Source organism: Scleropages formosus, chromosome 1 (genome assembly GCF_900964775.1).
Source record: "Scleropages formosus chromosome 1, fSclFor1.1, whole genome shotgun sequence".
NCBI lineage: Eukaryota > Metazoa > Chordata > Actinopteri > Osteoglossiformes > Osteoglossidae > Scleropages > Scleropages formosus.
Window position 1 is genome coordinate 37,852,659 of NC_041806.1, and position 15,918 is coordinate 37,868,576.

The 15,918-nt window shown below is 41.8% G+C and overlaps 1 protein-coding gene across 1 annotated transcript; it reads right to left on the minus strand.

Moving 5' to 3' along the window:
• Positions 1–530: 530 nt before the first annotated feature.
• On the minus strand, positions 531–14,673 carry LOC108929391 (WD repeat-containing protein 26). The gene is made up of 14 exons (XM_018743892.2): positions 13,874–14,673; positions 12,335–12,434; positions 9,529–9,585; positions 8,102–8,238; positions 7,910–8,007; positions 6,228–6,384; positions 5,882–6,020; positions 5,081–5,221; positions 4,716–4,835; positions 4,485–4,630; positions 4,253–4,331; positions 3,700–3,829; positions 3,385–3,579; positions 531–2,955 (listed from the first exon to the last, which is right to left on the minus strand). The coding sequence occupies exons 1-14, from the start codon at positions 14,197–14,199 to the stop codon at positions 2,930–2,932; spliced, it is 1,851 nt and encodes a 616-aa protein (XP_018599408.2). The 5' UTR covers positions 14,200–14,673; the 3' UTR covers positions 531–2,929.
• Positions 14,674–15,918: the final 1,245 nt, after the last annotated feature.

Consider the following 15,918-nt stretch of genomic DNA (forward strand, 5'->3'; position numbering starts at 1 on the left):
TTTACTGAGTATCTCTGGTTTTAGTTTCATGTTATGGAAAATTACAGAAAATCTGGCAAGTCATATTTCATGCTTTATGAATCTAATTTATATGAAAATGTTAACATTTTATTAAAAACGTGTTTAATATTTGACAGGTCTTTTGTCAACTTTACTATAATAAGGCTATTGCTACACAAAAATGGAAGTAATTGCAGATTATAAAAACAGGCACCAAAATGCACAAATTATTTGTGAAGTTTAGTGAATTTAGGGACCAGATTTATGAATGTGGATCCTACAACAATAGATAATTTTGTGCTACATGATCCTTGTTACATAGTCTCTCCCGCTAAAACCATTTTTGGCAAACATAGTCAGGCTTTTTTCCAAAATATTTCACACTTACACAGACATGATAACCTCAGCTGTAAATATTCGCCGTACCACTCAGTGCTTTCGAAATATGTGGATTGTCTGCCCTCACAGTCCACTTATCCTGGCTGAGATGCCATATCTGGCCACACCTTCATTTTTTTTTAAAACCCTGAATGCTTTATTGAAAATATGCATACATTAACACTTCTCCTACACAACATTACAAAACAGTACAATCACTTTTTAATAACACACTGATGCAAATAGATCCCGGAACCCTGGCTGCTAGCATTCGCTGGCAAATGGCCCCACCCCATCATCTGCCCAGCTTGGCAGCACCTCTCACATTTGACTTTTCAGCAGAAAAAGCACTAGTGTACAAACTTTCAAAAAAGCATGGAAATAAAGAACAGAGGTGCAAAAGCTGCTCTCCAGGTGACCACCTTCTAGCAGGTGATGGAATTCCACTAGGAGACAAATACAACAAGCAAGGGTGATGGGGGGGCCTCCTGCAACTGTACACTTAAAAAAGGAGAAAATGTTTGACAGTATATTTCTTGGCACATTCACTCCCACCAGGTAAGATGTGTTCTGAGTGTATATCTTGAATAACTAAATTCTATAATGGCAACTGTAAAATAAAGAAATTTAACAGAAGATTTCATCATCAAGGGCCCAATGCATATCTGCCTGTTTCAAACCAGTGTTGTCATTTCAGTCCTTTTTATTAAACTCTTCTGCCTACAAGCTGAGTAAGGTGACATACAAGTGTTGTCAAAGAGTCCCTGCAATAACGACAACTTTTTTTGACTCACCCGCGTATACTGAAGGACTGATGCAATAAAGCAAACGTACTAAAATAACAGGAGACCCAATGGGAGGTTATAGTTTAATGATAAATGAAAAAGAAACAAGAAAAAAAAGGTGTGAACTAAAAATGATTAACAAAAAAATCCATAAAAAGACAAAATAGCAGTTTTTTTTTTTTTTAAACATTTAATATCAGTCCATAGCAAAGTCATTACATACTGAAAAAATGGAAAGAAAGCTCAATATGGTACTCCCACCACAGCTGTAGAGCACTGGCTGGGAGTCAGAGGGATGGGGAAAAAGGCAGACAGACAGGAGACAGGACTGTAGCCTGGTTCATAGATGTAAACCCACAGCCCTTGGTACCTTCCTCCAGCACAGTCCGACACCACTGACAAGCATGGCCATAAACTCTTGTCAATATTCTGTCATTAAGGACATGGAATGTCCTTTCTGCTGATGGTCATGTGGCCTGAATGGCATCTACTACAGCATAACTTGTATGTGCAGAAAATATTGCCACTGTGCTGGGGGAATCTGCAAGGAGCAGCACAGCGGCACTCCAGGAGATCCTGTGGCTGCACTTGATCCATGTGGAGATCCACCCACAACCCAGCTCATTTATTTGGCTTCTGCAACAAAAACAATACTCTGCACGGTGGATGAAATGAAATGGGAGGAAACCAGCTTTAAAAAAAAAAAAAAAAAAACAGTACACCAAACTGTGGGGTTTCAAATAACCAATTCAGTTAAAATTTCTGCTTTTTAAAATAGTCTTCAGCTGAGGTGAACAAATGATCTCCGGTGAAAATAGTGCTTAATGCACAAGACTTAACGGAAAGTACTGTTTGATTAACACAGCACCACACTGAGGCCTGCAAACCTTATCTGCAAAATGCATTTTTTTTTTTTTTTTTTTTAAAGGAAACCAGAAAAGAGAATAAACTTTAAATAAACTAATACAACAGCATCACCCCTTCATCTGAGAAAGTCCAGCTGAAAACCAGTTTATCTTTGTCCCCCAAAGCTGATGGACCATGAACTATGTTGCAGACCAATAAGGGGAGCAAGGCTTTAGTGAGTACATAGGGAGAACACAAGGAATGAAGGAGGGACATGTGAAGGTACAGGGGGGTAATGGGAGTCTGAGCATGTGAGTGTTGTATATCCAATAATGGAGGGGGGGAGCTTTCCTTGGAGTGAATAGTCTATTAACTAAAGCACTCCAGTGCCAATACTTATGTTCTGTATTTGGATGCTGTTAAATAATAATGCTATAATTATAAAATACAAATATGTTTCGCTTGTTATTTGTGTGGAATCTGCTATTATTGAACTCAAATGCTTAGTTAGAAGCAAAAAATGTTTCCGACTAACCCCAACCTCCCCAGTTCCAAAAAAAAACAAAAAAAAAAAAAAAAAAACAAACCAAACAAAATACATCTTGCCCTAATAAAGACCCCCCTCCTCAACACTATGAGAGACACAGGAGGCAATGCTCAACTGCTGAGCAGTGAGAGCGCAGTGACGGGCCAGGGGGCGCGGCAGTGAGGCCAACCAAGGGCCCAGCCGGGGTCCGATGGATCAGGTATGGGTCTCTTGTTCCTTTTGCTTCATTTGAAGATGAGTCCAGTGATTCATCCAACCTCCGAAGCCAGGTTAGAAATGCAACTAATTTTTTGTTGATTCTTTTTCTCTTTTTGTATTTTTTGTGTTTTGTTTTACGTTTCATTTTACAGCAGTCTTCCAATCCAAGTCACCATCAACTATCCATGTTACTGCAATTCTCTGTGAAGAGACAATAGCAGGGGACAACAGTTATTCTAACTTCTTTTGAGACCATTTTCTTCTTTCCTCTTTCTCCGTATCTACTTCTTTCTTTACTGCTCTATGGTTTGCACAACTGATTCACCCTACCAGACCTTTGACAGTACCGGTACATTTTTCCAGAAACACAAAAATCCAAACATGTTTCCATTCAAAACAATGTCTATCTTCTAGAGCTGGGATGGGTTTTTTGGCATACCCTTATTCCATGCATCATCAAATAAGATTAGCTAGTAATTTGCTGACAGCAGCAGTATCCCAACATCTATTTTCCTCACACTTGTACTGGTTGGTTACTGAGATTACTAGGATGCTCATGCTCTTCCTAAGGAGGCTATTCTCAGAGAAGTTCTGCCCCTCTAAGAATGAGGGGTACAGCAAGCAATTTACCGTTGAATGCTTCCAGGCCTTGTGTATCAAGGAAGGGGGCGGGGCCCCACACTCTCACGGTGCCGTCATCTGAAGCGCTGGCCATAAGGCCAGGCAGCACGGGGTTCCAGCTCACGCAGTTGACTGTGCGTGTGTGTCCACTCAGCTCTGCAATGGGCAGCTCGCTGCGCTTGTGCCAGATGTATACTTTATGGTCTGGAGGAAAAGTGGTGTGGGTAGGGGATGCAAATAAAACTGATGTAGGCAACAGCACTGGTTTACTGGAATATGAACCTGCAGAGCTAAATCACTATAGCTAAACAATAGTGGACTTGCCTTCACTTCCACTAGCAATGAAGTCCTCATTATGGCCTCCAAAACATGAGTGGATGGTGTAGAAACCTTGCGTCACACCCTGGTACTTCCTCACCAGCACTCGGTCCTGTAGGTCCCACAGATGCACTCCCTGCATAGAAGAAAAGGAGGAACCCCGAGGGAGCTAAAATTACTGCTGAGGGTCCCATTCATAGGTGAAGAGCCTGCATCTCCACTGAAGACCCTATTCATAGATGTAGGCACCCAAGAACGCTTGAGGACCTTAGCTGTAGGTGAAGAACCCAAATCACTCAAGGACTCTTCATACATGGAGAATTCAAATGACACCTCATGACCCATTTCATAGCTGAAGAGACCAAATCCCACACCACCACACCTGAGGATCTTGTTCACAGCTGGAAATCACACTCTAATACACCGATCACACCTGGAGAACCTGTTCATAGGTGGTAAACGCAAATCACTCCTAAGAATGTAGAATTCACATCAAAAACACACTTACACAATCAACAAATGATTTAAATGCATCAACAAAACCCACCGTAATTCTTACCTGAGTTGCTACATTTAACAAAGCTAATCGTCCATTCTTTGAAACAGTGAAGGACATTATAGGATGATCCTCCTGTACTCTGTGGACAAAAAAAAAAAAAAAAAAAAAAAGCTTAATGGGTAGCTTTCTTCTTACTTCAGTTAAAGACCAGCAAAGGTTCTCTCAGGCTTGATATATTCAGTCCTGAAGTCATTAATACAGCCTGAGGTGGAAATGGGATGTTAACACTCACATATTCCTGTCTGTCAGGTCCTCAAAGTTGTAGCCACGAATGCGTTGGTGTGTGTCGGATGCCAGCACTGTTCTGCCGTCGCTCAGACACCAGAGGCACTGAACTCGCACACCCTCCCAGGAGTCCAGCAGATTCCCATCTAGGTCCTGTAGAGTGGATGCTGGGGTAAAGGCTGGGCTCTCTTCTCGCCGTGTTTGCCACTCAACACGCTGCACGGCTCGTCACACTTACACACTGGTAGAATTGGCCCCTCTGACCCCCAGTGACGAAGCGCTTGCCATCAGGGTTCCAGGCCACGCTGGTTAGGCTGTCTTCGTGAGACTGGCTCATCTTTGTTCGCAACTCACCCGTCTGAACAAGTGAGAGAGAGATATATATATAAGGCTCTTTCATTCAGTACAACCTTTCAGTTTACATTAATATGCGTGTTGATTTTTGAGCAGGTAGGAACCTCTAAATGTGCACATTTCTGTGTGTGCAGCTCAGCAGGCAGAAGCTTATTTTTCCTGTAAGCGTGTTATGTATGACAATGGGGTGTGTCCAGATAAGAATGTGGGCTAAGTGTATAAGTCTAAGTGCATACGTGTGTGTAGCACCTGCACATTCCACAGCCACAGCTCCGAGCAGTCATCAGGCCCACAGGCGATTAGATATGTATCGTCAGGACTCCAGGCTAGGTAGGAGACTCCGTACGCATGCCCCTCCAGCGTCTTTAGCAGCTTCAGCTGATGAGTGTCCTGTTCACACAAAGAGATCAACACATGTCCTCAGTCCTAGTTTACTGACATTGATCATAAAAACAATGTCTCCTACTCCAATTCAGGTTCTCACAAGCACTTTTACCCATACATATTATACATTTATTCATTCAACTGACGTTTTTCTCCACAGCAACATACAATGTTAAGCTACTTATTATTTACAGCTGAGAAATTTTACTGGAACAATTTAAGGCAAGTACCTTGGCTCAAGGGTACTTCAGCTGGAGATGTGATGTGAACCTGCAAGCTTTTGTTCCAATGACATCAGCTCTAACCACTACACTGCCTGGTTCCAGCAGTACATACATTTGTATGTACTTACATGATGAAGACACTGAAACCTTAGTAAAGCTGTTGCGAAGGCAAGCTCTACAATGACTAGTTAAGAGACCTGGTTGCGATGTTATGACAGAATAATGTCATGTCTTTATATACTTAATGCAATCACATTTGGAAAGTGAATTCTATACAGAAACATTGTTTTCCAAAACCTGGAGATACTGAAACTTGCTAAACCTGTTAGAGTGTGAAGTGAGGATGACAGATCCTAGGCTCATACAATTACAACACAACCTTAAGTATTCATGCTGATTTACAATATGAACATTCCAGGTAGGACTGGACAACTGCACTCACCGGATCCACCTGCCATATAATAACAGTGGTATCTTTGGATCCTGTGGCCAGTTTGGTGCCATCATTGGAGAACTTGCAGAACCACACTTCATTGCAGTGTTCTGTCAGAATCTGCTGGGTGGAACATGGAAACTGCTTCCTGTTGGGAGGAAAGTGGGGGAAAAAAAAAAATAGTACTTGTCCAGTGGACATAAGGCAGAGTTTGTTGAGAATTCTCTCTTTAATTTGTATTATTATACCCCTGTAACATGTTTATCTTCTCTCCAAGACCTCCCGAGATAAAACAGCAAAAAAGCAAGGGGGCGTAGCAGGTGTATTGAGAATGAACAGCACACAGATAGCTTACCGGCTGCAGACATGGTCCAGGAGCAGGGACACCGAGTCCAGGCTGCTGTCCAGCTTTGTGTTATGGTACAGGCAGCGGTCTCTCTGCAGCTCCACGGCTTGCCGTAGCAGGGTCTGCAGACGCCTTGGGGGTAGCATCACAGTGGGGGGCAGGTAGGCTGCAGTGGACAACACACAGACAAAACACAGAAGGGAGCAAGAGACCATCAGAATTCAAATGCTGTATGACTTCAGCTCTATGTTCTATACATACACATCTGATGGTATGGTTGTCTAAGATGTGAACACTAGCTATGGGTTAGAACCTCAAATGAGGTAAATGATAGTGTCTATATGAATCAGTGAGCAGCAGTATATGGTTCATTATATATACAAAGTTATTCAGCGGTATAAATTATTAAATATTAGCTGTCCATGGCTTACAGCACAAATCTAATACTGTAAACTGAGTTGGTCTTAAAATAACAGTTACTGCCAAAATACAGGAGTGTAACCTGTAATGTACGTACCCAAAAAAAAGATTGATTGGTCAAGCATTTCTTGACCATTTTTGCAGTACGAAGAATGCAATAAGTAATGGAACATAAATGTCTCTTTCTCAACTGTATATGTCAAACTGCATTTACAAGACGGTACTGCTACTTGTACATCTATAATATTTGCCTCATAGATTTCAGATTATGCAAAAAAAAAATAAAAATTACTGCACATATATGTACAAGGAGTGGGGAAAAATAAAGAAAAGACAAAATTCAGTTCTACCCAAAAACTAGTAACAGCTAGACTTTGGCTTCAAAATAGATTCAGTCTTTCGTCAAATGTCATCAGAGGTCCTGAAACGTGTAGGGGGAATAAATGAAATATACTTCCTGAAAACATGGAGGAGATGGGAATCTTCTCAGAAATAGGCCTTTCAGACCCTGTCATGGAACTTTAATGATGTTTAGAGCATATGTTTAGGGAAACCATGGAAGGCACGTGATCATCTTCGTAACCATGAAACCACGGTGAAGTATGTTTTGCAGTATGTAAAAGGGGTATTATTGTTTCAAAGTTTACAGGGTGCACTTTGTTGCCTCAAACGGCTTTATATCCCATGGCCGTTATATGATCACGCTGAGCAAGCACTGGAACTGACTCCCACAACATAGCTGCCCATGATAAATCCACACCATTTATCATGCGACAACATACAATGTGGTATGAATCAAGCATCTTTTAACTTCTAAAAACATAAACCTCCCCATTGCTCGTGTTCACTTCAATCCTACAACAATTACCAGCTTTGTGAATCTCAACGTGAAGTCAAGACAGAGTCACCAAGGTGTTGATTCACTTCTACTGTAAGTTTCAGCACAACTTTCATGATTTTTGTCTTTTCCTGAGTGTAACTTAATTTGTGCTCACCGTTCCTTTTTTTTTTTTTTTAGTGTGGTTCTTCCTTTGTATCGCACATACAAACAAGTTGGCACAAATATTTTTTATAATTTGTTATGTTTATATTTGGGTAGCAGGTACTTGGTCTCTTTCAAGCACTTAGTTTCACGCTGCTGCTCTAGTGTTCCACTATTTATCACTCGCCTGTGTAGCTGTTTTTGTGATTTAATTACCTGAATATCTGTACCATTTTCATTATTTTATCCACCCCCTGTATATATGAACAGTTAATCTGGCCTCACTCACTCTGCAGTTTGTCCAGGAGTTTGCAGCGTGAGGTGGTGCCCTTGCCCTCCCACTCCGCCTTGGCACGCAGATCTTCTGCGTGGCTGCACATCAGGTACCTGGGGGATGCATATTCCATCTCAGCACCAGCTAATCACAACGCAGCCCCAGAAAACTTGATGCCCTTTGATCCAGCCCCCACCACTAGCATACCCGCTTAGGACGTGGATGCGGTCGGTGTTGTACTTGAGTGGTGTTAGCTCTCCCCTCAGCACCTGCAGAGCATCCAGCACCTTGCCATCCTCCAGATACTCCAGGTACTTCTGCTGCAGCAGCAGGAACTTCATCCGCTGCGAGAAACAGAGAGCAAAGGTGTTCCTCCACAGGTGAGAGACTGTATGCGTTCCACCACAGGTGAGAGAGATGTTACGCGTTCCATCACAGGTGATGAGGAAAAATATAATGGTGTTCCACCAAAGGGGGGGAGGGGGGAGAGAAGGAGAGAGAAAGAGAGAGAGGACATGTGTTCCATCACAGGTGAGAGAAAATAACTTCCCACTGCAGAAAGGCAAATCAATGCTATACCATACTACAGCTGGTTAAAGCTCGAAAACTAGATGTAAACTGGCTTCCCAGTACGACCCTGAAGGAGCACACTCAAGCAGTGCTGTTCATGACTAACCCAGCATTTTTCTTTAGTCAACTGCTGCAGGGCAAGGCATGGCACATTTTAATTACCATTTTAGACTTTATCATCCAGTCTCTACTGCAAGATGGTTTTTGAAAGCAGTACTCAGAGGACAATTATTCTGAGTTAAATGTAAAACAAGGTCACCACTTGAGAACATTATCTGTTCACTTGTGGCAACATGTTTTGCCAATGAACTTCCTGAAAAGTGCAGTGAGGCATATTTGTTAACTTACAGCCTAGGTCTTCACTCCTGGTTCTAGAGAACAGAGGTGTCAGCAGGTTTTCCAGAGCATGCAAGTACTTGCTTGCAGTAATTATTTTTGCTACTATGGCTTCTTCAGCTCTGTCTCTATGCTGAGGTTATCAACTGTTCAAAGAACACCGAGACATAAAGCCCTCCAGGACCAAAAGTGAAAATGTAAGTCATATACACACTTGTCAAATATCACCATCTTGCAAATAACAAAAACAGAAGTGACAAATCCAGTTCAGAAATAACTTGCAGTTGAAGGGGCCTGTCAAGCAGATCTTTGTGATGTTTTACACCTGTCAACTCTGTTATACATTTTATTCATAAGTTCCTTGCATATCACATAAACCTTCACATGACATGTATCATTATCACTTGAACAAGCTGGCCATGGCTTTTACAGATTAGTGCATCCATGAATAATTTCCCTCTTATCTCCTTTCTGCAGCTCACATAAAGGGTGGATGACTATCCAAATTCAGACCAGACACATGACAAACATCTTAGCAATCAGCCTCATCTAGTGAAGGTCACACAAGCCACAAATGTATTAGCCTTACGGAGCATACAATACATACGTTCATACGATCTGATCTTTCAACTAAGAAAGCACTCTAGAACCTTTCGTCTCTTCCAAAAGAACCATGAGAACCTGTTGGGTCTTTCCACTGAATGCCATTCATATTAGTTTACACTTACCACAATAGCATTGGGGGAAAGCATCAGTGCTTTCAGCTCATTGAGGTCATTTTCAGCCTGTGCGAAAACAAAAGTAAAAAAGTTGGTTCAGCATTTTTCATTGAACAAATTGTCAAATCAAGGCAATTAACCCCTGAAGAGTTTGACCATTGTCAACTACAAATGTGAAAGCAGGTAGAAGGTCAAAAGCACAAATGCAAATTAAATATATACATTTAATCCAATACAAATATACAGCAGGAAAGTCACTAAAATGTTCCAAGTAAATAACACAAGCTAACTAAAACACACATTTTTTTTTAAAAAAAAAAAGTAAGCACTACCAGCAACCACCAAGATAGTAAGTATATAACATTTCATAGGCTCTTGTACTGATTAGTGTTTTACCGTATAGGAAAATCCATTTCAGAAACTTCACATGTTGACATTAATTATAAAATAGGAATAACCCTGAGATCTCTCCACAGCTTTAGAAAAGTTGGATGAAAAAGCACTTTGTGAAACAACCCCCCTGTGTCTAAGGCATTTGCAAAGCCTTGTTGCTCAAGTCAACTCAGGTAAATTTCTGGGCCACGTAATACAAGAAATAACTCAGCAAACATGTACCTGTGATTTAAAACAAGAATGCAATAAAAAGTAACATTTAAGACTTCTGGAGAAAGTACAACTTCTGAAGAGTTAGTAAAAAAATGAATATGTTCTGTAGTAAAATGCACATATGAACAGCTTTTGCAGTAATTAATATCACTATAAAAATTAAAAATTTTCTGTAAGGCATACTTAACAGAAATTAAACTAATACTCCCTAATTATTCAGATGATGCAGCCCTTATTTTGAAAGGGATGAATTTATCATTTGTTTACACTTGTTAGCACACACACACAAAAACACATAAATATGGTGAATGGATATTTAATGCTATGTGAAGACTTTATATTGTACTTGATGAAAGAATCTTTGTAGTTTTTACAGAAAAGTACTAAATGGTACTGTATAACCACAGTATTCCTGTGAAATCAGGAAAGAACCAAGTCTAAAAGACTGCTAGCTGGCTAATATGACTATAAAAGGTGATTAAAATGTTTAAACATATTTTGATGATCCAGGAACTCTGAAGGGTTATATCCAAAAAAACTGCCTTGTACAATAACATATTTAAAAAACTACAGCATAAACACCTTGTAACATTGCCATAATTTTGGCATCCATCTAAAAGGGATTAATGTATTCCACTGAATATGATTAAGATATTCCATTATTAGAGGATGACGATTAATAACCATTAATAACCATTTATCATGCTGATAACTAGCTAACAAATATAACTGAAAAGGTGATCATGAGATTGTAAATTTAACACACTCAAACCACTCATATAGCTACATGTGTTAATTCAGTCTGTCTTTTCAGGCTTTTTTAAAAGAGATGCATACAAAACTTATATATTCCAAGGTATAAAGCTAGTTATGATTGTGTCAAAAGTTACTGTTCTGTACTGTTACATGAAAGAAAGGGAATGTATTTCTTGTTCTTGGAAAATATATTACTATTGTAAATAAGACAGAAGCACCCATCATACAGAACTTAACATTGTGAATAATCCATAAATATTTTCAAAGGTCATTTTGTTCATCAGGTGTGTTGTGAATAGAGAAGAGGATCCCCACCAACTTTGACCTTTAACCAAAACATTCAAACAAACAGGGAAATGAAAGAGCAGTATTAGTATTTGCCCCCATTTCACTGTTATTTTAGTGTCTACATTTTGCAACAGGTTAGCACAACATCGTGCCCCCCCCCCCCCCCAAACGTGTTTACACTGCAAAACAAAGCATTATTGGCAGAGAGCAGCAGGTCAACATTTGACTTATTGAAAAACAGAGACTTCTGCCACCAATACTAATGATTTCTATAAAAAGACATATGCATATGATCCATTAAGCTAATATAAGTTTAACCTAAAGTACAGGTTACCATTGCATGAAAAACTTCACACTGGAACACTCTTGATTCTTGAAATTAGTTTTCTACCAAAAGACATACCAGAACATAATATAAAACAAAGGTAATTTAATTCGGTGTAAACACACACACACACACACACACACACACACACACACACACTTTCAGCCGCTTGTCCCACTTTACTAGAAACTACTGTCCTTTTCCTGACAGCATAAACAAATAACATAAGTAAATATATCACTGGGGACACAAGCACTATATGTGAGTAAATTACTTATACACGTTTCAGGCTCATGCATGTAAGCAAACTGCAATAGGATTCCACTTCATCTTTAAGATTTACTTGTGGAGATTTTTATTCATTACATTATCTATGTCAAGATGGACCCATTTTGAAGTTTCTCATATCAGCTACTGTCCTTTTTACTGTATTAAACATGGTGAAGTTTTCAAGCTATATGACAATTCAAAGTTGGCTAACGCAATTTAACATGTGTTGTCAAGATCATACTTCTAACATAAAAGATCTTCAGCAATAACTACATGCACATAAGACAACCTAACCAGCCTAACAAATGCACCTCAACTATATGTAATGTACTACAAGAATCTCAAAACACAAGTGTCTTAAACTGTGCCAGCCGTTACAACGCGGTAAGAGCCGAGTGGCTGATTCTAAGATGGGGGATATCGGACACAAAGTCTGGTCTTACGAGATGCATGCAACACAGAAACCAAAGAGGTATGACTGACAGAGGCTCAGATGAGAAAACCTGGATCTAGGAACAAGGCTTTCCACAGCTTTGGGTCATAACACTGACCCAGGCATTGTTCCCCCACCTTGTCCCACTCTCCATCCATGACGTGGTTGCGGAACTTGGTGGCCGCAGGGTGCTCCAGCCTGCAGCCAGACTCCTGCATCAACAGGTCCACAGTCTGACTGTGAGGAAAAGCAAAGATTAAAAACACAAACATGCTTCCACCCCCTCCCCACCCAAAACGTTCAATCTGCCTTAAAGCGGGCAGCCTCTCTGTTGCTGTGCATTCCAGTTTACACGGACAGTCCATAACCTAGGTGCAGGAGGAGGGGGGCACCCAGCACAATGACATCATCCAAAGGGACCGAAGTGACGCAGTGGCCTTTTCACTGTGACCTGTTCATCGCACATCCTCCCACGAAAAACAGATACAACAGGAACACGTTTGTGCATTTAAGTGAAATGCAACACCATTTTAGTACGCAGCACGAGTAGAGGTGACCTTCACAATTCTAATGCCACTAGTCCTCCCACTGTCAAAAAGGATTCTGCAAGGCACTTTTTTTTTTTTTTTAAATGCTGCCCATGCAGCTCCACTGCCGTCTATAATTAGATTCAGCAGGATTTCTGATCTAAAACAGCTGGTTAGAGGCACATTCCTGCACCTCCGCAAAACCATATATACTTGTACAATAGTCCCAACCGCCAGAAGTGCAAATAAATGCCGGAGTCTAGAGATTCTCTCGTTTTACATGCTGGTCATACATCTGTGGTCTGACCACTGTTTATATCCTTCAAATAAGGGTTAGTTATAGCAGAGGCAATTCCCAGCCCCACAAAAAACACGAAATAATGCCGGCTGGGTATTTTTATCCAGTATTTACAGCGCTACCGGGCTGTGACAAACTGCAAAGCTCGTGTTTGTGTCATGGAAGTCGCAAGCAAGGCCAGTGCCTTTTCAAAAATCATCATCATCATCATCATCCGCATTAATAGAAGGGGTTCGAAAATGCTTTTTTTAAACGGATCTCCTGAAATGCGAAGGGACGGAACACAAAGAGGCCAGTTTAATGGAGGAAGGGGAACGGAAAACAAACAGCCAGGCTCCGGCACCGACAGCCGACTCGCTGTTTTATTTAAAAAAAATAAAAATAAAAATAAAAATAAAAAAAAGCACCGATGATCCTCGAGTTCGGCTTGCAAAGAAAGCAAATAACGATCGGTAGTTTCGCAAGACAGGAGGAGGAGGAAATGTGTCACGAATTCGCGCTGTAATTCCCTTCGGTTCGGTTTCTTTGTAGCTGCGGCTGTGAGAAGACGACGATCGAACGCCAGCCGAGCAGTACAAACGACGACCGGGAACCGGGCTGCAGGTGCCCTCTGCCGGGCTGATTTCGGCGCATTTTGCGCCGTGACACCGCGCCGTATTGTGCAAGATGGACCCCCTTCTCCTTGGAGCCACTTCACCCCCCTCCCCCATGTCTGTCTGTCACGCAGACCGACATTTCCAATGCTTTTTCACCGCGTAGATATAACACTTCGTTCTCGGCCACACAGTAGTAACGAGGCGCCGCGCGTCGCTTTGTTCCGTGTCTGTTTCGCAGCGGCTCCGGGCACTTACTTCAGCCCTAAGCCGTGCAGATGCTGCCCTATGAGTCTGATGACATCTTCCTCCGACTGCGAGAGCCGTTTCTTCTTCTTCATGGTGTAGCCCACCTCCGAGCTCGACGCCGAGGCGCTCGAAGCGGATGAAGTCCCCGAGGCCGCTCCGGCCAGAGCGCCGTTGTTGGTACTAACGCTGTTCCCGTTATTTGTGCTGGAGATGAGCCCGTTCGAGTGCGCTCCCACGGCCGCCGACGAGGAGGAGGACGAGGACTCGCCGTTCTGTGCGCTGTTCAGGCAGGAGAGCTCCGAGTCCTGTCCCTGTCCTGCCCCGTTCGCCTGCATTATACTACCACTGGCGTTATTGACGATGTTTCGGCTGAGGATGGCAGCGGCCGCCGAAGGAAGCGGAGAGGTCGCAAGTCCTAGAAGAACCGGAGAGAGGCCCGCTGTCCCTGTCGAAGCCCCGGGCTCTCCTGCTCCCTCCGCCGCCGAGGCTCGGTGTTTCTTCCGCGGGGGCGGCGACGCTCCGCCGGTGTCCGAGTCGGAGGAGGAGGAAGCGGAGGCCAGAGTTTCCTCACCAAGGGCTGCCGTGGTTAGAAGCCGTTGGTGCCCAAGGGTTGGAAAGGAGGTGTCAGTTCCCGGGATTCGGAGCGCTTAGCCCGGCTGGAAACGCGCTGTCTCTCCGTTTTTGTTGTTGTTTCTTTTCCAACAGCTGCAACCCACTAATGGAGACCAGACGCGCTGACGTAACAGGAAATTCCTACATCACCTCACTTCCGGGCTAATTATATAATCAATAGGTGGCGCACGGAACCTCGTTTTTCGATGCTGATCTTACAGTCAAGTAAAAGTCTTGACTACTAGACAATGTTGACTTCTTCTAAGATTAGCAATATCATTTGTACAGCTGTTACACTTCAGTCAACGTTATTAATACGAATGTCGTTCGTTAATTTATTTAGCTGACACTTGGCTTTTTTTCCCCCCCCAAGTCGTTATTTACCCATCAGCCTCGGGTAATTTTTACTGGAGCAATTTAGGATACGTACCTTACTGGTTACTATAGGAGGAGAGGATCGAACCTGCGATCTTGGAGCTAAAGGCAGTAGCGCTAACCACTGTGCTACCAGCTCTTCCTTGTCGTTGCTCCTGTAATAACCCAGTAATCCAGTAGACTGCACAGACTAATATTTCAATGTATTTATTTTGCTGAGAATTCATAAATTGGTTGAAGTCACATAAGGAAAAAAGAGATGCAGTATGGGAGTAGCATCCAGTCTCCATGTGGTTCCGTCATAAATAAGTCCTACAGCCCCCTTCTTGGACATAACAGCTGTGGTAGTAAATGATATCATACGATGATTGAACTTTATTGTCAGATTTTTTTACAATTTGTTTTACATCATAACAGTTCTTTCAATCAAGGGCCATTTCGTATTTCACAATAAGGGCAAACACACAAGGATGTGAGCGACAAGGGAAAAATAATAAAAAAGTACACAAATAAATAGATAAATAATGCACAGTGCTTTCCAAGAGAATATAAGGATATCTTTTAGGACTACATGTGTGCATATTTCTGGTCACACTGACCAATAAAACACTAAACAAATATCCAATTACATTAATCTAGTGTAATAACTCAGTAATCCGGTTAAGTCGTTAAAGTTTTAAGACAAACAAAACACAGAAACATCTGTCATTTAAGATCATGGTTACCTTTCCTTGACTGCAACACAACCCAAGAGCAATCAGCTGTTAATGTTTCTCCGAACAAATAATTTTATTGTTTCTCATGGTTTTCTCCAAAACAATTTGCAGTTGTACCCATTCAAGGTGGAGATTTTAGTACAGCAGCAAATTGGCAGGACTCATAGTGGGATTTATACTGGAAATCATCAAGTTGTACACTTTTTTTTTGTCAGTATGGTATCTTTTGCCATAAGTAGTGTAATGGTAAATAACAGAAAAATATGTCCTTGCCAGTGACTGTTACAACTACACACACACACTTGCGGAACCGCTTGTCCCATACGGGGTCACGGAGAACCGGAGCCTACC